This window comes from Notothenia rossii (genome assembly GCF_949606895.1).
Source record: "Notothenia rossii genome assembly, chromosome: 10".
Classification (NCBI taxonomy): domain Eukaryota; kingdom Metazoa; phylum Chordata; class Actinopteri; order Perciformes; family Nototheniidae; genus Notothenia; species Notothenia rossii.
The window spans coordinates 31119853-31146739 of NC_136908.1; the positions used below are offsets into that span (position 1 = coordinate 31119853).

Genomic DNA, 26887 nt, shown 5'->3' on the forward strand with positions numbered 1-26887 from the left:
CAAATGTCCAATTCAAAATGAATTCACATGATCCTACTGTACCATACAGACAAGGGAAATTAGCAGAGATAGGACACGCAAGGACAGCCAAGGGGGGTTGCAAAACTGCAGATGACAGTGAAAAAGAGGAAGTGGGGTCCCTTTGGGTTGAGGGGACGTGACTCCTTGGAAATTACCCTTCAGCCATCATCCTGAAAACAGAGCAGCAGAACAAATGATCAGCAGAATTAACACAGCTCATATGAATAGAAGCCCCTTCCACGCATGCACTTTATATTTCTTTAAACGTGTGGATAAAAGAAGTGACACTGTTGGCAAAATCCCACACAAGATATGTGTATTTCTACATAAACAGAGAGAAAAGAGTGTATGTGTGTGTGTGTGTGTGTGTGTGTGTGTGTGTGTGTGTGTGTGTGTGTGTGTGTGTGTGTGTGTGTGTGTGTGTGTGTGTGTGTGACAACAAGTTTTCTAATTATTATTTGATTAAACTTCAAGTCCCCCCACAGCTTCATTGGCCTATAACTAGGGCTAAGGGATTAATTTAAAAATTCTAATGAATTGCATTACAGACAGAGGGCAGATATACTCAGGAAAACAGAGACATTGTAAACCTTTATATATTTGGTCAGAATTTCAAATAAATAGTTGTTTGAAGGAGTTTTTAGAGAAATAAAAAATATATTTAAAAAAGGAGAGTATGTTGAAGTAGGGTATATTAAAGAGAATCGTAGAACTGGTATTGGCATTAACTCACAACCTAATGCAAACAACAACACAATCAAATACAAAATAAATCATAATTAAATCATTTTTAACTTTTGTGCATTTTATCAGATGAATAGAAGCAGGCCCTCTCTTCAGTGTTTGACTATACCTGAGATAGAAGTCTCCCCATGAAGAAACAGTGCACATGTTGAAATGCTTCCACTGAGCTCTGCACTCAAAGTAAATCAATGTGACATCGTCAACAGTGTGGATGTGACAGTAAATGTTGTGTTTTTCGTTGTACGATGGTGTGAGTGAGGAGTGAGAGATGAAGGTCACACTGAGCTCTCCACGGAAGCTGCTCAGCGTTAGGAAAGCCTAAGCCAATTGCTGCTGATAAATATAGGCGTTCAGTAATCGTGCAAGGACGGGTGTTTGACTACAAGGAGCAGGCGTCTGATCAGCAATGGATTGTGTCCGTGCTTCACAGCTCTGCCAGCTCTTTACATGTCAGACCTGATTATCCCTGTATTGCCATCACCTTACAGAGAACCCTGCCCCGATGATTCCACATGTGTCCCACCTACTGACACAAAAGACCATTAAGAAGCTCATGGAGGAATCAGATATCAGATAACTTACTTAGGATAAATAAACTAGTCTTAAATACATGTAGAATGCTCTCAGCACTAATGTCACACTCGTGTCAGGTGCTTATATTAAACAAATACATTAAAACCTTCCTAGTTATGCTTGGTTTTTAACAGAAACAACTGTGTATGAAGCAATATGGTTCACAAGCAACCAAAAGTACATCATACAAATTAGCATAAAGTTGAACAACAACTAAAACCGGACGTTCAAGAAGATAAGGTGAACTCTAGGACCATTGCACTCGTTTTAGATACCTTTTACAACAGTGTTATGCATTACTCTGTCTTTAGGGCCATATAAGACTTTCTTCTTCCTGCTCCTGACAAAGAAACTGCTTAAAGTGTACATGTTTTGTTTTGAATTCATTGAAATTAGTGGAATAAGAGAATAAAATAAAAGAGTTACAAGATCAAATGAAATGATCTAAATGATCAAGTTGACAACAGAAGAAGCAATATGTACACTTCTAAGCTGACAATAAAGGGTGCCTTACAATAACCCACAAGAAGAAAGTAGATAAGTAATGGTATTTAAGAAAGGAAAAGAGTCAGTCAGGGCGCTTAGAGTAAGTAGAGAAGGGTCATTAAGGACATCAAAGGTCTAAAGAGTCCAGAGTAAAGAATATCAAGTGTAAAGCTCAGCATACCTGACCTCGGAGCAGCAGATCTGTCATGCCTGCCTTTCAAACTGTTAAGCTTTAGAGACTGAACGGGAAGGAGGATGGGCAGAGGGAGGGAACTGTTGCTCTTCTTACCAATTGTACCAGCTGAAACTATTCTTTGTACCCCCCCCCCCCCCCCCCTCCCTCCCTCCTGTCGTCAGACAACGTGGAACTGACTGGTAGGATCAGAGAGGAGTCTGCGGCAGGAACAACCCCAGGCTCCAGACAGTGGGGGAACAAGTACTCAGATCCTTTACTTAAGTAAAAGTACTGATTTCAAAATGTTACTTAAGTAAATTACAAAAGTAAGTACTCATTTTGCCTAATGGCCCAATATTTGAATAATAAAAAGTACCAAAGTACTGTCAGCTAAATGTACTTCAAGCATCAAAAGTACTTGTTATGCAGAATGGATCTTTTCATAGTGTTTTATTTTTATGGTTAACATATCCTGTTTGTATACATGTAGGCCTACTAGCGTTCTAATTGTAGTTTGTGGGCCAAATGTAGATACCTTTTGAATACAGTATTAATACTGTGTAGATTACTAGTACAGTACTGCATTATTTCATATCAGCATATCATGTTTTTAAATGTACAAAGTAGGCTAACTATTAACTGTGAGCCTTAAAATAATGTAGTGCGGTCAAAAGCGCAATATTTGCCTCTGAAATGTAGTGGAGTATGTATAAAGTAGCATTAAATGGAGATATAATAAAACACATTGCAGCTAGTGGGGGAAGAAGCACTGAGATCCTTGACTAGTGAAAGCATTGTTACCACAGTTTTCAAATACTCCTTTACAAGTTAAAGTCCTGAGTTGTTACCTATGTATAACTACAGAAGTATTATCAGCTACATGTACTCAAGTATCAGAAGTACAAGTATTGATAGTGCAGAATGCCTCTTATGAAAGTGTTGTATTAGTATACAATATTATATTATTGTGTTTTTATCATTAGAAAATACACAAGAGTTTTGTAAGGTTGTAATTCGTCAATATGGAGCACATTTTGGAGAGTAAATAAGTAGTTCATATATCTGATCATATCAACACATGCAAGTACAACTGTCAAATGAATTTAGTGCAGTAAAAGAACAACATTTCCCACTTTATAGAAGTATAAAGTAACAGATAATGGAAATACTGAATAACAGTGCAAGTACCACAACATTATACTCAAGTACAGTACTTGAGTAAATGTTCTTATTTACTTTACACCGCTGCAAACAGCGGGTCACTCTGGTCTGTTGAGAGGAAACAAGCTGTTTAACACTCTTTTTATGAAGCTAATAGGCTAGCTTAATCAAGCTGTAGGCTAGCTAAGTGAAACACAGAGCACAGTGTGTTACACAGGGTGTCTTCTTTACATTAAGACATAAACTGCGTCTTAATGGCAAGCTTACCCGTTATGCTGACGTGCTGTTAGCTAGCTAGCTGGCTAACGCCGAGCAGCAGCGGTGAAGGGTTTTCATTCATGAGCCGTCCTGACCATGAAGCCCCGGACAGCTGAAGCCTGGCACTCCCCTCTCACATGCCGCTCTCAACCGAGTCGATACGGCTAGCACCGTGAAAGGAAATGAAGCAAACATCCAGCTGCAGCACCAACCGCCTAGCTGGCTAGCTAGCTAATGTTTGCTAGTCGAGCCTCCGCTGTATTTCCTTCTGTCAAATCCACGGTGCATCTCTGTGTTTCTACCCGGCACCTCCACCTCTGGTTCCCATTATTCCCCCGGCACTGCTACTATCATCATCACCGGCAGCTGCTACTGTTAGCAGTGTCTGATACACACGTTACAGTGCCAGCAGCCTGTGTGTCCACAGTGCCATGTTGCTGCTGGAACTAATTTCCTCTATCCTCAGTGCCCTGGCTCAGGTTCTCATACTCCACTTGGCTTCACCCAGGCTTCTGATGTGTGAGGACTACACTTAACTCCACTTCCGGATTATTGACTCGTTTAGGCTCGAGTCGACCCGAACCGAGACAGGTCTTATTCCGAATAATTTCCCTATATTACCTATATCCCTATACACAAAACGGCCACATAATGGAATAATACAATCATATTAAATTGTTCAATATTTACATTCTGTAAAAAGGTCAACATTTTAGAAAGAGTTCGACATATAATGACTTTGATTTCCTAGTATGTTGTATCTTCCAAAACTACACTTCCCATGATGCAAACTAATGGTCATCTCATTAAACCCCTTTAAAATGTACTCTTTCTATTAGACAGAGGTGCGAGAAGTACTCAAATATTGTAGGCCTACTTGAGTAAAAGTAGAAGTAAAAGAGTGTAGGAATACAAGGCCTGTTATAAGTAAAAGTCCTGCATTAAAAATGTTACTCAGGTAAAAGTACAAAAGTACAAGCATCTAAATATACTCAAAGTAGCCTACCAAAATGTGTCATTGTGCAGGTCCATTTCAGAATAATATATATGATATGTTTTATAATGATTGATCATGAAAGTGTTATCAAAGCTGGTAAAGGTGCAGCTAGTTTGAATGAATTTGTATACTGCAGGGTAGCTTTAAAATTTACTCCAGGTGGAACTAAAGTCTGATTTAACACTTGATTATATTTCACATCATTCATCCACACCTGTAAAGTAACTAAAGGTATTAAATACATGTAGTGGAATAGAAGTACACCATTTACCTCTGAGCTGAAGTGGAGTAGAAGTACAAAGTAGCATAAAATGGAAAACAAATATCTCCAAGTTGAACTTATGTACAGTACTTGAGTAAATGTACTTAGTTACTTCCCACCCCCGCTAATAAAATAATAATAACCATAGTAATTGTGAAGGAAACTTCTAAAGCAATAGGAGTCAGGACTCAGAGAGACACGAGGAGAGATGGAGCTTTGATGGCAAACACTGATGGTTTATTTAGAGCTTCGGCCGGAGAATTCACAAGACATGTCACGGGCCACGGTTTGACCACAGGGTAGAGATACCACAATCAATTCTGAAGAACTCTACCCCAGACCCATGTATTTAGCTAGTTCTGAGAGAATAATCAACATTGTGCAATAGATAGACTAAACAGCTGAGGGACACTGAATCACATTTGTTGTCGCTTATGGCTCGGGGTCATCTGCACCCCGTGAAGGATGTGTTCCAGGTGTCCCATAACAATAACTCTCTCCAACCGAGAGTTGCCCGGTCACAAACTGGCAACATCAACAAAATGCTAGGGCTGCTCAAAGCTCGGCATCTGTGTCAGAGGGCGAAAGATGAAATGATTCCCCAACAGTTCCTCTCTTTTCATCAATTTTGATAACCTAAAAAACCCTATTTTTGTTCAATACTTAAATCAATGGGAATCTTCAGAATTGAGTGTGGACTTACACAACATCAATCACATGAATAACAATTACATTAAGAACAACACAATAAGATTGAAACATTCAATCACAATGATTGAGACAGCCAATCATAATAAAAAGATCTTCTCTCGCCAGTGTTTGGATCATCTTTTGTCAAACGCATAATAACGAACACATATACAATCACAGATATATAATAGCAAAAACATTCCTTTAAACTAATATGTTTTTAAAATGTACTCATTAGTTAATTTTATTTATCAAACTATAAAATCAAAACCACCTTGCAGCTTAAATATGTACTTTAAGGCAATCACTTAGTCAAAAGCATTTAAACTTAGGATCATAAGAGATCCAGCTAAGGTATAAAATCAGGATCATAAGAGATCCAGCTAAGGTATAAAATTCACAGTGGTGATTTGATCAATCTGCAAAATTGCAATGTCTTCAATTTTAGGATTACTTTACGTTTACTTCATCACGTATGAAATCGAAAGACTATAGCATGATAACATAATTACATTACTTCAACTATCAATCATTATGTCATTTCAAAATCTGAAGGGAAAATTAAACAACTCTCAAAATGTTTAACAATCTGAAAAAGGAATAGTTAGGCAAATATTCAAAGACTTTTGTAAAAACCTGGAAAGGAAGGATTAAACATTCTTAAACATTGAATTCATGCATTTGTAAATGCTACAACTGATCTGTACCAAATTAACTCAATTAATTATGCCTATTAGCCATACTTACCTGAACATCTACTTATGGTACTTGGAAAGGATTCTTCTGTGTTTATCTAATGTTGAGTATAGACTATCTATTTCTTTAAATTGTAGTTCTCTAATTTGAGGATCAAATATGCTACATAATTGTTATATGAATTTTTATAAATATTTGTTTTGGGCCAAATCTGAAATGAATCGAGTACTTGAAACATCATTGTAGGTCTGTCTGTGCATGGGTAATACATTGAAGAGTACTGTTGTTAAGCCTGATTGAGGACAATTAAGAATATTAACATTATCTGTTATAATATTAGAAATATCTTATTATTCAATACCTTATAATCTGAAAATGTCAATTAATTTATTTTGTTTAGTGTGAAAGTGTAATCTGATCTGACAAAAATATATTAATCACCACTATTTAGCACATGTCTGGTCATTGGAAATATAAAAAACAATCATTAATTGTACATCTGTAAACATCTGTTCATTCAATTCAAATGTTATCTTTGTACGAGAGCTGGAAGAACATGTCCTCCTGATTTAGTGGGAATGCTGTTAACAGCATTCCAACTAACTGTTCTTCTACACACGAAAAGTTTATTATTCCGCCGACTTATTTTGCCGCGCTTCTTCTCCCGCATTGAACATCGCAGAAACTCCGTTCAAACATCAAAACGTTCAGCTCGGTCGGGAATCGATGGCTATTACTTTTCTCATTCATAACTTTCATAAGTCCAGAGATACATCCCATAATTCATCACATTTTTAACATTTGAACTTTAACATTGCGCAGCTCGTTAAGGCTGAGTACGTGATGTCAGAGTTAGAGTGGAGGACAGTTTGAAATTTGCCTTCATATATTTTTTAAAACTGCCATAATTCCCAAACCCTACATTCCTGAGACATAATTTTTCATGACAAACGTAGGAAAACATCCCGTAGCTTGAAAAATGAAAAATAATTAAGTAAAATAATTAAACAAAGTGCCTCTTGAGGGCATGAAGTGACAAAAACGTTCAACATGTCTCCATTAAAGCCCATTGTAATTTCGGGCAGATATTTCCTCACAGCAGCAGACACATTATTAACCCGAAAGTACACAAAAATTACACTTCAGATACTCAACTTCCTTGACATGCTTCACGTTTTGAAATTTCACAGATATCTGTTACGGTTCTTCCACAAAACGTTCACTTGTAAGAGGTTCATCTCTCATCCAGAACAGTGAAGCCTTTGAAGTCTTGGCACCTCGTTAGCTCAACTATAAACACCTGTGCAATGGAACATGATGATGTCATCACTCCAACTGACATGCTCAGAGCAGCAGACTTCAGATAGCAGTGTGCAAACAGTCCAGCCGTGAAGACATCTATGGGATAGTTTTGAGATTTCTTCAAATGCCGTTGCCATGGCAACACAATGCTCGCCTTGAAACACGGTTTTCTCATAACTTCAGTGAAACTGCTCCAAACGCCCCAAAACTTCACAGGTTTGGTAACGATGCAGCCATCAACGCATCTAAGCGTATTATGGGGTGTTATCAAATGCCGTTGCCATGGCGACAGATCATTCGCCATCAAGTTAGTTCAGAAGTTTGCAGTTCAAATATTCTGCTGCTTTTCCAAGCCTTTTTACTTTCTTTTCTTCTCTCATCACACATTCAAGCCCCCAGTGTTCATGTATCATTTCAATCTCAAGTCTTCACTTTCTTCTTACACATTTCATTCCAGCATAGCAGTTTAGCGTCAGTTTTTCAGCATAAAGCATTCCCACTAGCAATTTCTTCAGGAATTGCATTCTCTAGTTCGTTCTCCTCCTCTCTTTATGACACAGAGTGTCTGGTGTGTGTAAAGGCATCCTGATACTGTAGATTAGCACTGAGGTGCTGATTGGCTCAAACTCTTCTTCATCAGAGCGCCATATTTCAACCCCCCAATTGCCCTGCTTTTGTGTGGCTCATTCAGTGAGCACTGACTACGCCCTAGACCAGGCATGGGCAAACTAAGGCCCGCGCGCCATATACGGCCCGTTGGGCTTTTTAATCCGGCCCGCCGAATATTGGTATAAAATTGTCCAAATTGTAGTAAAGACAGCATTCATTTAGCCTTTTTCCTGCAATACCCGGCATTTCAGTTGATCCCACTAGATGGCGCACTCTAGACACAATTTACCTTTGCTGGAGTCGGCAATCTGGCAACATCTAAGAACCAAAATACGTCACGCTTACATCGGAGGAGGTCGACATTAACCTGAGCAATAACAGTTCATGGTGAGTAGAGCGAATACAAGTTGTAACAAGCAGTAGCGTGAGCAAAGTGACTAGAACGCAACCACACACTTATATAAAGTCAGGCAACACTAACCAGGCTTAGTATTATTCTGTTTATTTTACCTTACTTTAATGACCATCCGTTCACTGTTATTGACCATTGTGAAGAGGCAGACGTTGTCCTGTTGTTTTGTATTATTGCAGCTATCGGATGGAATCAATACATGGGCTACATGTGGCCATCACAAGTGGAATCATAACGAAAACTACGCTGGTAAAATATGCGTGTAGAAAATGGCTTATTCCACAATATCATAGCAACAAGTAGTCAAGATAGTCTGATTAGCTTCGGTTGCTATGCTAACATCACCTGTAGAATGCCAGAGAAACTTTCATAACAGCGTTGTGATGCCAAACAGCGTCCATTCAGACTGACACACATTCACTGATGGAAATGGGGGATGTATCTCTGCTTGTGTGACAGTCGGACAGTGAATACTTTAAAGCGGCCGCTGCCGTGAGTTAACCCTAACTCCGGTGGACGAGCAGCGCTGCAGCGCGCGGTAATGCCGCTGAACCATATTCATAAACAATGCACCACGGCACTCTGGAGAAAGGTGTAAGGTTGAAGAAGTAGTTCTTTAATTTAATCTGGCTTTGTATGATTAAAAACTACCAGCGCAGTCCTCTATTGATGTTGTTGTGAGGTGTGTTGCGGAGAAAATCAGCGACGTAAAACGCTGTGTGGGTCATAAGAAGGCACGTAAACGGTTACGTCATGACGCAAACGATGACGCAATGACGCAATAATTCACCTTTGAACCTAATTCACCTTTGAACCTGCATCTGTAACAATGAGTGGACCAAAGAAAAGAAAAGTCGACAATGAGTGCCGAGTGTTTAATGGGGAGTAGACAGCTAAATATACTTTCACCGATCTGCTACTGGCCCGGCCCGTCTGTCAAATTTTAAAACTCATAGTGGCCCCAAGCCAAAAAGTTTGCTCACCCATGCCCTAGACGCACTCTCGGGGGCCTGCTGGTTCTCCAGCCGGGACCTGGCTAGTGGGTATCATCAAGTCCCTGTCACAGAAAAGGATAAGATGAAAACTGCCCATTTGGCCTTTTTGAGTGGAACAGGATGCCTTTTGGGCTTTGCAATGTCCCAAGTACCTTCCAAAGGCTAATGGAGAGAATATTTGGGGCCCAACATTGTCAGTCTCTGTTACTGTACCTAGATGATATTGTTGTTTTCTCATCCACTGTAGCCCAACGTATGGAGCGTCTGGGTGCTGTGTTGGAACGGCTGAAGCAGGAGAACCTCAAGGCTAAGCTGGAGAAGTGTTGCTCCTTCAGAGAGGAAGTTGACTACTTGGGACATGTCATCTCCAAAGAGGGTGTGGCTACTGACCCTCGCAAGATCGATGCAGTATGCTGGTCAATACCCTGCTGGTCCATGCTGATCTTTTCAGCAGGGACAGTTACGTGTCTTAAAAAGTAGTCAGATTACTTTTAGATTACTTTTGGATTACTTTCTTTTTCCATCACAGATGGGTATGTTTTGGTGTACAGGAGACACAAAAAGCAAAAGGAAACTGAACGTGTTTTTACTGTTTTAATGGCTTATCAAGAGCACAACTGAAACATAATACTGAAACGATGCAACAACATAATACACTTTTTGGGGATGCAGCTTGGGATGTGAGGAGTGAGGGACACGGCTTAGAACCCTTAGAACGGGCGTGTTGCCTTCTATCCTGCCAGTGTTGGCGGGACATGAATTAAAATGTCAAACTCGGACTTAATTTTAAGGACATTTTGGCCAGGGGTTTAGATAGGCTATTTGTTTAACCACCGGATTGGCAAAACAGGAGAGTGTGTGCACCAGTCTGCCTTGATCTATGAATTCATGTCCGTGACACTCTCAGTATCTGCTGCCCGCAGCTGTTTTATAGAAGGAAAACCTCCTTCACTTCATGAAATCTCTGCAGCACCAGGAGGCAGCGGGAGGGTTTACTCAGCCTCTGAGAAGAGGAGTGCGCTGCGCAGTGCCTTTCACGCACCGCCTTTCACGCACTGCCTTCACTGTGTTTACCTTCAGAATCATTAGAAAGGCTAAAGAGGGGTGTGGCTGATGTGTTTTAAACACACACACCTCTACAAACACTGTTGGGGCAGAATTTTTGCTCCGCGCCGTTCCTATATATTAGCGGGTTCTCAAAAGAAGGAAAAGTCGAAGCACCAGGATAAGGGTTAAACAATAATCTGCTTTAATGGCAAAAACATACAATACATCACCCAATCACGAAGCACTCTGCAGAGTACTCCGGGATCAGGTTCTACCACCGTGTGAGACACGTCTCAGGAACGGCAAGTCAAAAACAAGAGCGCCGATCTTCAAAATGATCACAACATTTATACAGAGGTGGGGAGGAGTTTTATCGCTTGCTCTTCCCTAGCTATTTGTTATTAGCGAGTTCACTTCTGAGCGAGCTAGCCAGTGAGTTGGCAGTGTTCCATTGGTTGGTTTCCCTTCTGGGCGGGACCCCAGGTAGTAAGTCCGCAGTCGTTGATTCCATCTGTTGCTTCTGTGCGCGTGTGTGTGTGTGTCTGTTTGTCCCTCTGCCGTTAGGCAGATCCCCCAATCAATGATTTGGAGTCATGACAGAGGACTCTTTGACAGGACACATACTCATTCCCCCTAAACATCTTCAACCCACACACACATCCTATCATGTATCTTATCACACAACAGCCACCTGTTTTTCTCTATGAAAGCCATATTTGTAAATATCCAAACGCCATCGTCCCATGACAGTCACCGCATCAGTCAACCAACATAAGTTAATTGTTCTTGTGGCTTAATGGCTTCCCTGAACTTCCCTTCACCCCAAAGTCAGCTTACTAGGAATGAATACATTTTATTGATAAGCTCAAAAGGACGTTTATCTCGTTTACTGCTGGGTGACCCAAGTCTCAAGGCCTCTTTTGGGGTCTGTAGGAGATAAATCATTCATTCTACAAGACTTTAACTGCCTTATATCTGAAAATGTATCCGGGAATTCCCCTGTTAATTGCAAGGACTATTGATAATCAACAGAGAGACCCTAGGGGCCTCTTCTTGGTATCTGCTAGGCAGAAGTCACTCAATGCAGAAATCACAAGTTTAACACACATTCTATATAAGGTGACATTAAAATGAATATACCAGATTGAACTTTCCTGCCATAACACGTTACTTTAATCCTTCAAATAATTCAAATAATACTTCAACACACACACACACACACACACACACACACACACACACACACACACACACACACACACACACACACACACACACACACACACACACACACACACACACACACACACACACACACACACACACACACACACACACACACACACACACACACACACACACACACACACACACACACACACGATTTAAACGCAGACTTTTGTTCCTCCATGTTTCGTTGTTATTGTTTCACGAGCGGACCCGCAATTGTTTTTTCAAACACTCCCTTTTTTGGTCCATCTGCCGCGGTAATAGGTTTTATGCGCTGTGATGATTCGGCTGTATCCTTTAGTAATGAATATTAAATGTTGTGAGGAAATCTTTCCACCAATAATTCCAATAAGTAATCTAAAATGTATTCACTTCAGGTTTACGAAAGTAACTGTAATCAGATTACTCGTTTTTCAAATGTAACGCGAGCTGAATACAGTTACTTGATTTTTGTATTCTGATTACGTAACGCCGTTACATGTATTCCGTTACAACCAGTGTTGGGCAGGTTACTTTTCAAAAGTAACTAGTAATAGTTATAGTTACTGCTCTCAAAAGTAACTCGTTACTTTATTAGTTACTAAATTATAAAAGTAACTAGTAACAGGTTACTTTACTTTAAAAATAATAAAAATAAAAATACAAGTTTTTGTGTTGTTTTTTGCAGACAAGTTCTCTGAAGGCAACATAATCGACCGTTGCGATGGGCAGCATGTCCTCAACAACATACCTAGCAATCTATTTAGTTGACTCTGGGTGACATGTGGCGATTTGAAAGAATCGTTTTTAGGCTGTTTAGATGGTGTTGCTCCATCTGGGTCACTGCCGGTGGGGTCTTTGTCGACTAGGTTTGTAACCCCATGTACATTAGTTAGGTGCTTCAGGAGATTTGCATTGCTGTTATTCGAAGTGGACAATGCTTTCTGTCCTGCACACAGTTTATATTTTACCGTAATATTCTTTGCGTCCTTAATCACGACAAATTGAAAATAGTGGTTATATCTCCAAGTTGTAAATACGCTGCTGCTCTCGCTGATACTTGCATCTGCCATTGTGTGTGTGTGTGTGTGCTGGTGGTGAGCGTTGCCGTGTGTGTGTGTGTTAGCATTAGCAAGTGTTTGTGTGTCTGTGTATGTTCCCCATAAGGCAAGACCCGCCCAACTCTGTCTCTGATTGGCTTACCCTGAAATGTACCCCGCGTTAACCAATCAATCCTCTGGTTACTTTCACTATTCAATGGTGCTGTGAGAGGACATCGCTGTATTCGCCTGTAAGTTACATCTGCAGGGAGATTCGGCTCAGTTCCATCACATGTATCGCAGTAACGCACCCATTTAAATCACAGTAACTATAACGGCGTTACTTAATGGGAATAGGTAACTGGGTCATTCCTAGCATTCGGTGCCATTTCAGCTAGGGTATTCAAAAAAAAAAAAATGTTTAAAAAAAATGTAGTCTGAATGATGGCTTGTTAAAGTATAAGAAAAATATTTTGGTCAAGCTCAGGATATTATGCTTACATTTTTTTTTTTTTTTACCATCCCCAGTTACTGTGAAAAATAGTAACAGGGTGGACGGTAACAGGGTGGACATTTTATGCTAAACTTGGCTATTGCTACATGTGTGATGATAATCAAGCTAGCACTTGGTGACAACAGAAACATTTGATAGATATATTCACCATATTTTCTAAATGTAAAACAAATGATCAGTTCCACTAAAAATGAGCATAACAGGGTGGACATGTTATGCTTTACCGCAATAGTTAAGTTCTTTAAAACATTAGAAAAACGTTGCAGGAAGAACGCAATCACTCTGCTTCTTGAAGATTATTTCCCACTCAAAATGTATCCTTCTTCTTCTTGAGTCATACAAATAGTAGAATAGTAAAGGGGCGTGTCCAGACGGATTCAAATCAGAGTAACAGGGGGGACATTCAAACAGGGGATACACACTTTATTTTCAATACAAATGAATTAATAACAACAATTTCAATTTGGTGAGGAATATTAGCAAAAGGCTCATACAACACTCACAAAAATGTAGAATTTGTTTGTATTTCTTTGATTTCTTTTTGTATATCTGTTACAGAAGTTGAGCAAACATGATTGGGGACACAGCAATTTGGCCTACTTGTGCTAAAATCAGAGTAATTATTTAGAATTTTTAATATCCTGGCTAAATAACATTGTTGTTTTATGGTAGAGGGTATAAACATTTAAAACCAAGCTTTTAAAAAATAAGCATTAGACCTTTTAAATACAAAATATATGATATAATGTGGTGGGGACCTAAATGGCACCGAATGCTAGGAATGACCCAACTAGTAACGCTATTAGTTACCGCAAAAAGTAGTTGCGTTACTTTGTAACGCGTTAGTCCCACCACTGGTTACAACCCAAACCTGGTTGTTGTTGAGATAACGGTTGCTCAAGGCTGGGCATCTGCGTCAGAGGGCGAAAGATGACATGCAGGAGAAATTATTCCCCAACAGTAATAATAATCGTATTAATAGTCACTATATTAGTATGTATGAGACATTTTGTCAGATGGGCTGAGGATGGCAGTGGAAGCGGCCTCCTCTGTGGAACTGTTATATAGATGTTTTTGTTGTGATGAACCAGTTTCTGAAATCACCTCATCAGATGGTGTATATTTGTAGCAGTGATAAACTGATGACATCAGCTGGCTGGTCAGCACATGTTCTTGATACACTACCAGGAATGTTATCTGGCCCAGCAGCTCTAATATTCACTCAGAAGGATTCTTCTCACAACCGCTGAGGAGGCTGTGGTGGAGTCTTTGTTGAAGAGATCAAAATGGGCACAAATAGGGGATCATTTCAAGATCTGCTGCACCGGATCCAATCTTTGTGATGTCTTTTCCTAAGTCGGAGTGTATTTCTGTCGAAAATGTAGCAAAATCTATGGTCAGGTGCCCAGGAAGTCATCTTTATGGTGTCATGTACTTCAAATAATTCAACGATTTTATCAGTTTAATTGAAAGCGTAACTTTTGTCCAGACGGTATTCCTAGATTTTTGAAAAAATCTAGGAATACCATTCCTAGAACATTTGCAGATGACCTTTCCGAACCATAAAGTTTGGCAAATCGAGTGTTTGAACACTGATGCCAACCATAACCATTTTAGGTGAATACCTAAGGTGGTAGGATAGAAGAAAGCTCAAAACAAACCAAAGCACAATATCACAAGAGCTCTTGTTGTATAAGTTACACATGCAGCTAGAGATAAAGGTGGTAGAAGCAGGATCCCACACGGGTCCAATAAACAAAAGCACTGTTGTGTTTTCTATGTGAGACTAAAGAAGGTGAGCTAAGGGAGACAGTGACTATTGAAATAGTGTTAGCTAGTAACTAATTTGATATCACGCTATTGTCTCATGTTGTTTTAACTTGCTGATCTCAACAAAGTTGGTACAGTTTTTCTCACTCGTACAACAAGTGACTAAGCTATAACAGGCATTGTACAATGTGTACCATATTCAGACGATTTGTAATCAATCTACAATCTTTTTCGAATTCTCAATGGTTTTCTTTTGTCTTTATGGTCTTATATCTATTTGTATCTTCATGTGACATCCCTAGCCTAAACATTCTGATAAATTAGCTTGTCCTGAATACAAAAATGTATATTACATAATTGTCCAGTAAAGGGCAGAAGTTATACAAGCATTCTCAATGAAGGAGACCTGGCAACAATAATCGCAAAAAGGACTCTCCATTGGAGTCCTTTGTTTACTCCAGTAACATAATGAGTATTGGCAGCGCTCAAATACATTCCACATGATAGGCTTAGGGCCGGGACATCTCTCAGCTGGTTGACAAATCACAACAGAGCCAGCTAACCAATCAGAGCAGACTGGGCTCTGGTTTCAGACAGAGGCCGTTTCTCAAATCGCGAGGAAACTGGCTTCCAAGCCAATATTTCAAGGATACTACGTCATCGAGTACCGCCGAAAGACTTTTCCAATCTCCAGCATACTTGGAATCCCACCGAGGCCACGTCCTTGGTTTGGGGGTAATTTCGAGGCTGCACATGGGTAGACTTCGCGTCCTTCAAATCTCCACAATGCTTTGCGCACTGACCAATTTCAAAAACCCTTGCGGAGAATGGCTGAACCGACGCAGCACAGCACACATTTAAATGTAAGTATGTAGTGGCGTAGAACATGTGTTGGTAAATATGTTACTTTGTTGCATTTGTTATCACCAAAAATGTGTTCCGTGAAAGTAAAGCAAGTTCATAATTAGATAGACATCGTGAGGTATTTATTTTTCGGTGTTTATGTTGAAACCGTTAGAGAGAGTGGCACACTTGTTAGCCTGTTCCATTCTTCTTTGTTTTCCGAAGCCGTGGCTTGGAAGTATACTTGCTTTGTTTCTGAACGAAGTGACTCGGAAGTATGCGACTACCAAGCCAGTATCCTCGCGATTGAGAAACGGCCACAGGGTGAAAGGAGGTGCTGCAGCACAGGCAGTATGAGAAAAATAAAGAGCTTTTTGAACATTAAAGTATGGAGACATGTCACCGTAGAATAAATACTAATATAAACCTGAAAATGACCATAAGATGTCCCCTTAAAAACGTAGATTTATTGATTGTATTTATGCATAATTCCTCCTGATGTGTTGGACCCTGATTACTCAGGTGACACAATTCTGACATTCACAACATTGACACACATTTAGTCAAGATGGAGAAAAGATGACATCATTTTAAAAACAATGATCAGTGTTGACAGAAAATAAAGTTAGTGATCACAATGCAAGGCCATGACACAAAAACGTGCTATACAGGAGAAACCTCTCCATAGCAACATCCAGCACAACTCCACCTGCAGGTCCTTAGTAACAGAGTACAGTCCTGCATTATGTTAACATCATGATGTGATATTGTTTAGTGCCTCTCTCATCCAGCAGACGTTAGAAATAATTCATCATCTCCATCAGTAGATCCTGTTATTCTGTGTCTGCGTCTCCTGCAGGAGCTTCAGCTGCTCCTCGATGGTGTTCACCTCCTGCTGCAGGGCCGACGTCTGAGGGAGGAGCAGGGAGGAGCACAAATATGAATTACATTACATTCAGTATTCAATGAAGACATTAATCATAATTTTCTAATCATTTGATTGATAAATAACATTACATATATAAATAATTATATTAAAAACACTATCTCATAAATGATGAGATAATTCGAAACAAGATAGAAAAAATGTAGTTAATCTGATGATCTGGACTTTTGAGGTAAAGATTGCTAATAAATGAAAAATAACATTCCACCATATTGAACAGCTCATTTTTATATTTTACTATATTAAATTCTTTGGTTATTTTTTTAACCTTATTTAGTTATTTAACCTCTCTACAAGTATAGAGTAGAAGTAAAAATAAAACATGTCCTTACATTAAGAGACTCACAACTTTTCAACAATGATCCATTCATTGATATACATTAGGAAGAGTGCAGATGAGTGCAGCTCGGTCATTGGATGTATTGCACTAGGAACAGGAGATATACATGTTTTGCTATAGAGCTTATTGTCTGCAATATTCCAAAATCCAATGAAAGAAATCCCAAAGCTTTTTCTTGATGGAGTCCTTGTGATGCTAACTTCTGGGTCGGCATAGAAAAACACATCATTACTGCACCACTCTGTTTCTTGCAGTGGAGGTGGCATTACAACCAATAATCTGATCCAAAATATGAACTTTTCCACCTGTTCAGACCTTTGATAAATGATGAACCAGATATAGCCGTGCAGGCCTCACCTTGCTGTCCGTCTGCTCCCTGATGTGAGCAGGAACCTTGCTTTGGGAGGCCTGCTCCTGCTGTCTGAGGAAGAGCTGCTCCAGCTTTGGGAGGAGTCTGTCTCTGCGCAGGGACAGCTGCTGCACCTGTTTGTCCACGTCCACTCCACTCTGAAGACAAAGTGTACGTTACACATCACCACGCCAACCTTCATGTCAGTCAGTGCTTACAGTGCTTTCATCTCGTTCTGGTTTGCATTTGAAGTTCAGGTCACACAATGCGAAGTAAAGGCAGAATCAATGTCATATTCAATTTGTACACAGGAAAATATTGGCCAATGTGTTTGATTATTACACGTTTAGATGAATACTTTATCCTTATTGGTCAATTTGGACATTGCAGAGGTTGTTGATTATCGCTAACAGACCGCTGCAAAGGAGAACAGAGCGTTGCTAAGAAGGATGCTCTTATCAATGGACTATATGCAGTCAAACCTAACAACAGGAGGAAGCTTAGGATTTGTGATGGCTAAATTCTCGCCAGTAAAGAAAAGAGTGAAAGAGATTCAAATACGAGCACTGGATGTCAGAGAAATCCCCAGAAGAAGACATTTGAAGCTGTGCACAGTGGAACAAATTGTTTTTTCTTGGAGGAAGCAATACGATTATTTTTAAATCAATATTGTGAGTCAAGTGGTTGATTCCTCCATTATGTAGCCGGGTAATGAGCAGGGTAATGTGCAGCGTGGTGGTCATTATTAATAAAGAGAAATCATTAACGACCGCCTCACTGCACATTATCTCTTATTTATTTTTTCTTCATCATTTCATTAAGATCAGAAGTACTGCATTTGATACCACCCTGGATATTCACTCTGCCATACATCTACACAACAGCTTTTCAATTTGATCACATTTTCATCACAAAATCTTTGTGTACAGTTTAGAAGTAGAAATAAGTAGATTAATGATGATGTTTCTATGTGAAGCTGATGTCTGGCTAGTATCGATGTGACTGACACGAGCTTACCGGTGGTGTGGTCAAAAAATAAATCACTTATCAATCATTGATCTTGGATGATCGATTCATTGATGATTGACATATATATCAATCGTAAATCAATCATTCATCTGAAATCATGCTTGTTTTATTATTGGTTGATCGATGAGGGCGGAATAGGATTATACTTTTACTGAATAAAAATGATAAAAAAATAGGCTATTCATCTTTTTGTCCTCCACTCTTCAGTTAGCTGGCAGCTATGAGCTTCACTATGACAGAGCAGCAGGAGGTACCACACCTGGATGTGGAGGTGTAGCTGACAGGTGTGGTCCACCACAGCCACCAGGCTGCCTGTAGGTGGGGGGGTGGAGAGGAGAGCGGGGGGGCACTCTGCTCCATCAGGACAGTGGATATGGAGGCTGGAGGTGCGGCTTAAAGTCCAGACAGCTGGTCCGAAGTGAAGCAGGACCTGAGCCTGGCTGGGGGAGCACACCGCCCACACTGACACACAGGGATACGTCAGACACCACATGGAAACACATTTATATCCAATTTTCTTTGAGTGTTTTTGTTGAAAGAACTTACTGGCAGGTTTTACTTTGGTCATGCCACACTGGGCTCGTAGCGATCGGGCCGCTCGGATCACTTCCTGCACCAACAGGAAGTCTCTCTCCTCGTCAGGGAAGTGCCAGTGTGCCTGTCAGGATGAGAGGTTAGAGAGGAGAACACGTCAGCTAAAACACACGGAGAGTGGAGATCTCTCAGAACACAAAGCACAGATAATGTGAGTTATTCTTTTCTTTTTAAAGCCCGGGAACCCCATTAAAGGAATGTCCTCTAATTTGGCACACATGTTCTCTTGGACTCAAGTATGATTAGTTTAGGGGTCAAAGGTAAAGGTCACATAGACTGCAAAAAATACATCTTTGGCCATAACTCAAGAAACCATTGCTAATCATGACAATCTCACACAGATGTTTAATAAGGATAGAATGATGAAGTGGTAATTGTAGTCCAAATGTGATGATGTACGCCTCTTTACATCTAAAGAGCCTCTTTGTGCTTCCTGTTTGACTTTTTATCAAATGTTACCTTGGAAAGACAACATACTCATCTAAGATAACAACTCCTCTGAAGATGTGATGTAGCAACATTTATGCTAACGTTAAAGTAGCTTTATCAAGATACGCTACATTACGCTGAGTCAGCTGCCTGTGCTGTTACAGGCTCTCCATCCACATCAAATAGGTGAGGGATTAAGGTCAGACTTTAATTATAGCTACCAATATTACTCCCCAATATTTAGTTCTGAAGTTACAAACATAAAAGTGAAAATACACACAAATGTGTTTTTGTACTTCCTGTTGTGAACTTTTGGATTATATTACTTTAATATCATGCCTATTATACCTCATTGTATTCCTTTAAACATGTTATATCATGTACATATGCTGCGTTTGCTATTCAAATAAAGCTTATTATTATTTTATTATCATGATGTACATCTGGAGTTTGATGCTTGCGTTCCTACCAGCTGGGAGGAGCGGGGGTACGGCTGCAGACACAGGGTGGGGGGGACAGCGGCAGCAGCAGGGCTGAAGGGCTGGAGCCTCTGCCACAGCTCCTCAGTGATGAAGGGCATGAAGGGGGAGAGCAGGGCGAGAGACATGGACACACAGTGGAAGAGGACGCTGCGGACCCCCTGCTGAGCCCCCAGACTCTGCTCTGTGTCCGGGGGCAGCGCCAGCACAGGCTTCACACACTCCTGCAACACACACACACACACACACACACACACACACACACACACACACACACACACACACACACACACACACACACACACACACACACACACACACACACACACACACACACACACACACACACACACACACACACACACACACACACACACACACACACACACACACACACACACACACACACTCCCTTTGAGACTGAGCACCATGTATAATGCTAACAATATAGAGGGAAAAAAACTAATGCGTAATTCTAATCGGTCTTTTTGATGTTGATGATTAGTGTAACCGTAATACAGTTGATAAGGAATGAGTCCTAAAACACGGAGATTAGTCAGCATGTAATCACTCCCCTGTCTCCCCCATGTGCTTTGTTTTTGTCTGTGCTGTACACAAGCTTGAGAGATTTTCCCTTATTGTTCTGTGACAATCAAATATGTTGATAGATACCCCACTGGTGAATGTCCGAAGCATCTATGTGTCTTAAAAACAGCCAACAAGTGAAAACATTTGCCAATGAATCGCCATCACACGTAACATTAGCCTCCTTTAGCCTAGCGGTGGTGATATGAATTCATGTGACCGTGCTGTAGTTCCTTTTGAATTATGACTAAAATATATTTTATAAATCCCCATGGCTAAATACAGTTCTTCACTATGGTGTTTTTTACAATTACACAAATAGGCCTGAAATACACACATACACAACTTAATGGAGAGTGTCAGAGCAGGGGCTGTCAGTGTTCCGGCCTTCTGAAGCAGCTGAGGTGCAGTGCATTGCTCAAGGGCACATTGGCAGGTCCCAGGAGGCTGTCTTGCACCTCTCCAACTACCAGTCCGCACTATAGTTTGGTCCAACCGGGACTTGAACCGGCGACCAATCGGTTTGCAGGCCGAGTCCCTACAGACAAAACTACTATCTTAACGTCAGACTTGTACTCCTGGCTATTGCATTTGCCCTTCCAAAATATAATGTGTGCAGAACAAAAATCCGTCATCCCTGCACCACTGTGTGAGTTGCTCCTCACCATGTAGACGTCACATAGGCTGTGCACCCAGAAGGAGTGCAGGGCTGAGGTGACTGTGTGCAGCTCAGAGGCCTCCAGGCCCTGCTCACACTGCAGCACGGTGCTGTACAGCCGGGAGCAGACCCAGCGCTCCATGCTGCCCACTGCTGCCGTCTGAAGAGGGAGAGGGATACAGTTATACAATATACTCATATATTCAGTGTTTATACAACAAGTGAGATGCAGTTAAAATTACAAATCAGAAGAAAAGAAGAAAAAACATATTTGTATGATATAGTTAACGGAAGGAAAAACATCAATAATTCTGATCAATTGTCATATTTAACCTGAGAGTCATTAGTAATGTATTGCTTTGATACACTACATACTACAATGTAACTACAATTAGTGTTTGAACCTCTTATTCATTAAAAGACAAGCATTTTACCAATAACAGCCCAACGTTTTACATCAAAATAAGAATACAAATATACTCCAGCTACTGTACCTGCTCCAGTGTTGTCATTGGTGTGGAGCTGTCCCCCAGCACTCCCAGTGTGAACTTCAGCGTCTGCCACATCTTGTTACAGAAGTGTCGGCAGCTCAGGACCTCAGATATGGACAGACTGATGTCCTCTCCTGAGGAAGAGGCAGACAAAAGTCATACACAGGGTGAAGGAAAATAAATATCGAGGAAATAATAAGTTCTTCAAAGCCAAATATTGGGCTTAAGATAACATTGACATATGAACACTAATATCTAATTACATCCTCCTTGGGTCCAGGGTGACTCGTGCTAAAGTTGAAGAAATTCCCTCGAGGCGTCCCTGAGACGTAGCATTCAGGCCAATGGGACAGAGGTGTTGTCACAGTGACATCTGACCACCAAAATGTAATCAAAGTCCTTGAATCCCTGGCGATGTGTGTGCCAGATGTGTAAAACATTTCCCAGGGCGTTACTGAAATATTCATTAACAAAAATGGGATGCATGTGAGATGACAGAGAACCTAATCAGTTCATAAATTCCATCGATGCGTTTCTCAGATATCACATTCTCGAGAACAAAACAAGGAACAGATACAGCAATTGTTGGTATTAAGAAAGTGCTAAAGTTTCATAACCAGCCCTTGCCTTACATCAAATGACACACTCATTGTCCCGTGGGGGGGTAAATCCACCAGGCACAGGAGAGAGGAATAACCAGAGACATGTCACATGGCAGAAACACTGTGAATCTGGCTCTTCCTATATCCAGGACATGGTTAAACCATACACTCCAGCACGTGCACTTCTCTCTGCATCGACCAATCAGCTCGCTTCTCCCTTACTGTAGATGGGACCGAGGTAGCCCCCAATAAAAACATGCCTGTTTGCTATCCTGGCTGAAAAATGGTGCGATGAGCTTCCCTTTACTATCAGGTCAGGAGAAAGTCTACACATCTTCTGCAGCAGACTGAACAAAAACACCCATTTCCACTTGGCCTATAATATTTAAAAAAAAAACTTCTGTATGTGCATTGCAGTAGCACATGAGCCATATGGGTACCTTCCCTCTACGTCATGGCCCCGCCCCCTTTTTTGGTGAAAACATTGGCAGCCATTTGACCGGTGGTAAATACAGATTGTGAGGTCTTTCCCAATTCAATCAAAATGTAAGGAAACCGTGCAGTTTTTTATTTAAAATGAGCCCAAATATGATGGTCAGTCAGACAAACCATTACATGATGTCATTGGAGATCATTGAACAGCTATGATGGTGAAATTAGAAGCAATAGGGGATCGATGTCCTTTCAGTCTAACACATGGCTAACATTAAAATAAAAGTGTTTTATATTTCCGTTCAGTTATGTGAAACACGCTGTCATCACTCTGCTACCAGGGGGCAACCAGTAAGTGTTAACCATCACAACCCATCATATCTTCCTTCGATGCCCAGTCACACAGCTCCATACACTCATCCTCCCCCGTCAGATAACGTGTGCAGAGTCACTCACCCTGCATCTTGTGAGAGCAGAGGGCAAATCTCAGTGCATCGGTCCCACACTCAGGGATCCCTTTGGGGAAGTCGTTCCTCTGTGGGGAAGCAGATGGGAGAGACAGATAAGAGAGGAAGTAATGAGTATGCTCAGTCAGCCACAAAAGAACAGATCGCTGACCTGCGCTTCCATGGAAACCAGATGCTCCCGGGGCTCCAGGTTTCCCTCCTGCACTTTCTCTTGAAGTCTCTGCAAGGAAACAAAGAAGCAAATTTCTTCAGAGGGAGTCTGAACAGACGGCTGACTCAGCGGGGCCCACCTCACAACAGGAAAGGATTCATCTTCTCACATCCCAGAGATTACACTCTGCCAAACTCGGGATTTCAAGGATTAGTAATTGTCATTCTGCACCGCAGGGTCGCACAATTAATGCAGCCTATGCAACACAAGAAAAACATGACGAAGCCTTAGTTTGAGACTGTTATTATACTGCAAACACATATCCGTCAATAGAGTGTGGTGGTGGCAGATACAGCTGATAAAGACTTACAAAAAGATGTATTGAGTTTTGGAAAGTAGAAGAAAACTCTTGTTTGTTAACAATCAAATGCCTTTATTGTAATGACATTGTCATATTAGTCCTAAAAATGAATTTCTTGGGGATGTGCAGGAAAAATAAAGGAATTTTGTCTGGGTGATACTTCCTGTGAAAAGAAGGAGGAAGACAACCCTTTGAGGATAGGCCTTTTTACATTTATCTAGTAGAGGTTCAAATCTCCATTCATCTGAGCCAAGAGGAATCGGAGGCGGGGCTTAAGGAAAACTCAAGTGCACATTCCCTATGGACCTGGATGATCCGGGTACTTTTTTAATCTAGTCAGTCCATTTAGGGCTTTACGCGCCACTGAGCAACTCTCATAGGAATGAACGGTGCCCCGCCTTCAACGCTGTATCCAGTTCTCTTTATACATCCATGGTACAGATGCCAATGTAGTACCTGGTCACCATTATCACTTAACATCCACAATAGTTTTGTAGCGAACAACAGGAGGAGGGAGTTGTGTTTCTTACACCTACTTTCAGTTTCTGTTCATGCTGATGGTGGAAGAATTTACAATGGCTTTTTGTTCTCTTAAAAACAGGAAGAAGGCAGGTGGATGTAAGGGTGTGGTGGACTGTACAGTTGTTCTGTATATTGATTGAGATAACTAAACAGAACATGTCCACCTCCTGGCCCTTCAGAGGTAGATATTAGCAGGTCATGAACAGTAACACAGAGTAGCAGGCCCACCTACCTCCAGAGAGACCCCATGTATCACATCTAAAGGGTCGATGACATTTCCCAGGGATTTACTCATCTTCCTGCCATGCTTATCTCTCACCATAGAGTGGAAGAGAACCTGAAAGGCGTGATGGGAACAGGAAAGAGATTCAGAGGAATTCAGGCAGAACAACTATTTGGATATGTTTCAATAGAAAGAGAATGGTTTAGGTTCAAATCAAGGGTTCAAGGTTCTTTATTTGTCAAACGAACATAGCTACAGAGTAGTTATGTCGATGAAAATCTTAGGTCACAGGCTTCTCCAACAGTGCAACACAATAACACAGAAAAATATAGTGCAATTAAATATTAAAAAGTAAATACAAAAAGAAAAATAGTTTAAAAAAAGTGAAATAGTGAAATAAGAGTCTATGCAAGCTATTGGAATGATATATTAGGTAAATAGATAAATCATTTTTAAGTAGCAGCCAGATGAATATTGTGGATGTTGTTTCAACAGTTCAGGTGTTTAACAGTCTTATGGATGAAACTGTCCCTGAGTCTGGTGGTTTTAATCCGGATGCTGCGGTACCGCCTGCCAGACGGCAGCAGACAGAACAATTTGTGGCTGGGGTGATGGGGGTCTTTGATAATCCTGAGGGATTTCTTCCTGAGCCGCTGGGAGTAGAGGTCCTCCATGGATGGCAGCTCCGTCCTGATGATGTTCTCTGCAGTTTTCGCCCCCCTCTGTAAAGCCTTACGATTGAGGGCGGTGCAGCTGCCGTACCAGGCCGTGATGCAGCCAGTCAGGATGCTCTCTATGGTGCACCTGTAGAAGGTCAGGATCCTCTCTATGGTGCACCTGTAGAAGGTCAGTATCCTCTCTATGGTGCACCTGTAGAAGGTCAGGATCCTCTCTATGGTGCACCTGTAGAAGGTCAGTATCCTCTCTATGGTGCACCTGTAGAAGGTCAGGATCCTCTCTATGCTGCACCTGTAGAAGGTCAGGATCCTCTCTATGGTGCACCTGTAGAAGGTCAGGATCCTCTCTATGGTGCACCTGTAGAAGGTCAGGATCCTCTCTATGGTGCACCTGTAGAAGGTCAGTATCCTCTCTATGGTGCACCTGTAGAAGGTCAGGATGCTCTCTATGGTGCACCTGTAGAAGGTCAGGGTGCTCTCTATGGTGCACCTGTAGAAGGTCAGGATCCTCTCTATGGAGCACCCGTAGAAGGTCAGGATCCTCTCTATGGTGCACCTGTAGAAGGTCAGGATCCTCTCTATGGAGCACCTGTAGAAGGTCAGGATCCTCTCTATGGTGCACCTGTAGAAGTTGCAGAGTATCCTGGAGTCCATGTTGAACCTCCTCAGCCTGCAGAGGAAGAAGAGCCGCAGTCGAGCTGTTTTGGTGATGGTGGTGGTGTGAAGAGTCCATGTCAGGTCCTCACTGATGTGGACACCAAGGAACCTGAAGCTGCTGACTCTCTCCACCGTAGTCCCATTGATGGCGATGGGGGCGTGTCCCTCTCTCTGCTGCTTCCTGTAATCCACAATCAGCTCCTTGGTTTTGCTGACGTTGAGATGGAGGTTGTTATCCTGGCACCAAGATGTCAGGTTTTCGACCTCCTCTCTGTACGCCATCTCGTCGCCGTCTGTGATCTTATCGATGACGATCGTGTGGTCAGCAAACTTCACGATGGCGTTGGAGCTGTGTGTGGCCATGCAGTCGTGTGTGAACAGGGAGTAGAGGAGAGGGCTGAGCACGCAGCCTTAAGGGGCACCGGTGTTGAGGATCAGGGTGGAGGATGTGATGTTTCCCACCCGCACTGCCTGAGGTCTGCCCGTCAGGAAGTTCAGGTTCCAGTCACAGAGGGCGCTGTTGAGCCAGAGGTCTCTGAGCTTGATGGCCAGCTTGGAGGGCACAATGGTATTGAAGGCTGAACTGTAGTCAATGAACAGCATTCTCACATATGTGTTCCTCTGGTCCAGGTGTGAGAGGGCAGTGTGGAGGGGGGGCTATGGCTTCGTCTGTGGAGCTGTTTTCTCTGTAGGCAAACTGCAGGGGGTCCAGAGAGTCAGGGAGGGAGGAGGTGATGAAGGTTTTGACTAACCGCTCAAAGCACTTCATGATGATGGAGGTGAGTGCTACTGGGCGGTAGTCATTAAGGCTGGTAATTTTTGTCTTTTTGGGGACAGGAACGATGGTGGAGTGTTTAAAACATGTAGGGACTACAGACTGCAGCAGGGACCTGTTGAAGGTGTCTGTGAATACCTCTGCCAGCTGAACTGCAAACACCCTGAGAACACGGCCAGGGATGCCATCAGGTCCAGGAGCTTTGTGTCGGTTAACCCTTCTAAAGGATCTGCACACATCCGCCCTGTTTAAAACAAAAGGGCTCCTGATCCTTCTGTCCCTCCACAGCCTGACTGCTCTCAAATCGTGCAAAAAA

At 41.5% G+C, this 26887-nt stretch overlaps 2 protein-coding genes across 4 annotated transcripts in view; both read right to left on the minus strand.

The window, feature by feature from the left end:
- mgat1b (alpha-1,3-mannosyl-glycoprotein 2-beta-N-acetylglucosaminyltransferase b) overlaps positions 1-3969 on the minus strand; it is an 11020-nt gene extending 7051 nt beyond the window's left edge. Inside the window, exons 1-2 of one of the 2 annotated variants that reach the window (XR_013803429.1) lie at positions 3428-3969; positions 7-191 (exon numbers count right to left, since the gene is read on the minus strand). The gene's annotated coding sequence lies outside the window, so the exon portion shown is untranslated. Of the gene's footprint in view, positions 1-6; positions 192-3427 lie in introns of those variants that run through there. The other variant, XM_079655361.1, reaches the window with a different exon arrangement.
- Positions 3970-13589: 9620 nt separating this feature from the next.
- Positions 13590-26887, minus strand: part of vars2 (valyl-tRNA synthetase 2, mitochondrial) — a 98468-nt gene continuing 85170 nt past the window's right edge. For both annotated transcript variants that reach the window (XM_079653311.1, XM_079653312.1), the window contains exons 21-30: positions 24472-24576; positions 23357-23425; positions 23195-23273; positions 21708-21838; positions 21221-21373; positions 19961-20194; positions 19015-19126; positions 18728-18930; positions 17448-17597; positions 13590-16714 (exon numbers count right to left, since the gene is read on the minus strand). In XM_079653311.1, coding sequence (XP_079509437.1) covers positions 16625-16714; positions 17448-17597; positions 18728-18930; positions 19015-19126; positions 19961-20194; positions 21221-21373; positions 21708-21838; positions 23195-23273; positions 23357-23425; positions 24472-24576 — 1326 coding nt within the window. In that variant the 3' untranslated portion in view covers positions 13590-16624. The remainder of the gene's footprint in view (positions 16715-17447; positions 17598-18727; positions 18931-19014; positions 19127-19960; positions 20195-21220; positions 21374-21707; positions 21839-23194; positions 23274-23356; positions 23426-24471; positions 24577-26887) is intronic.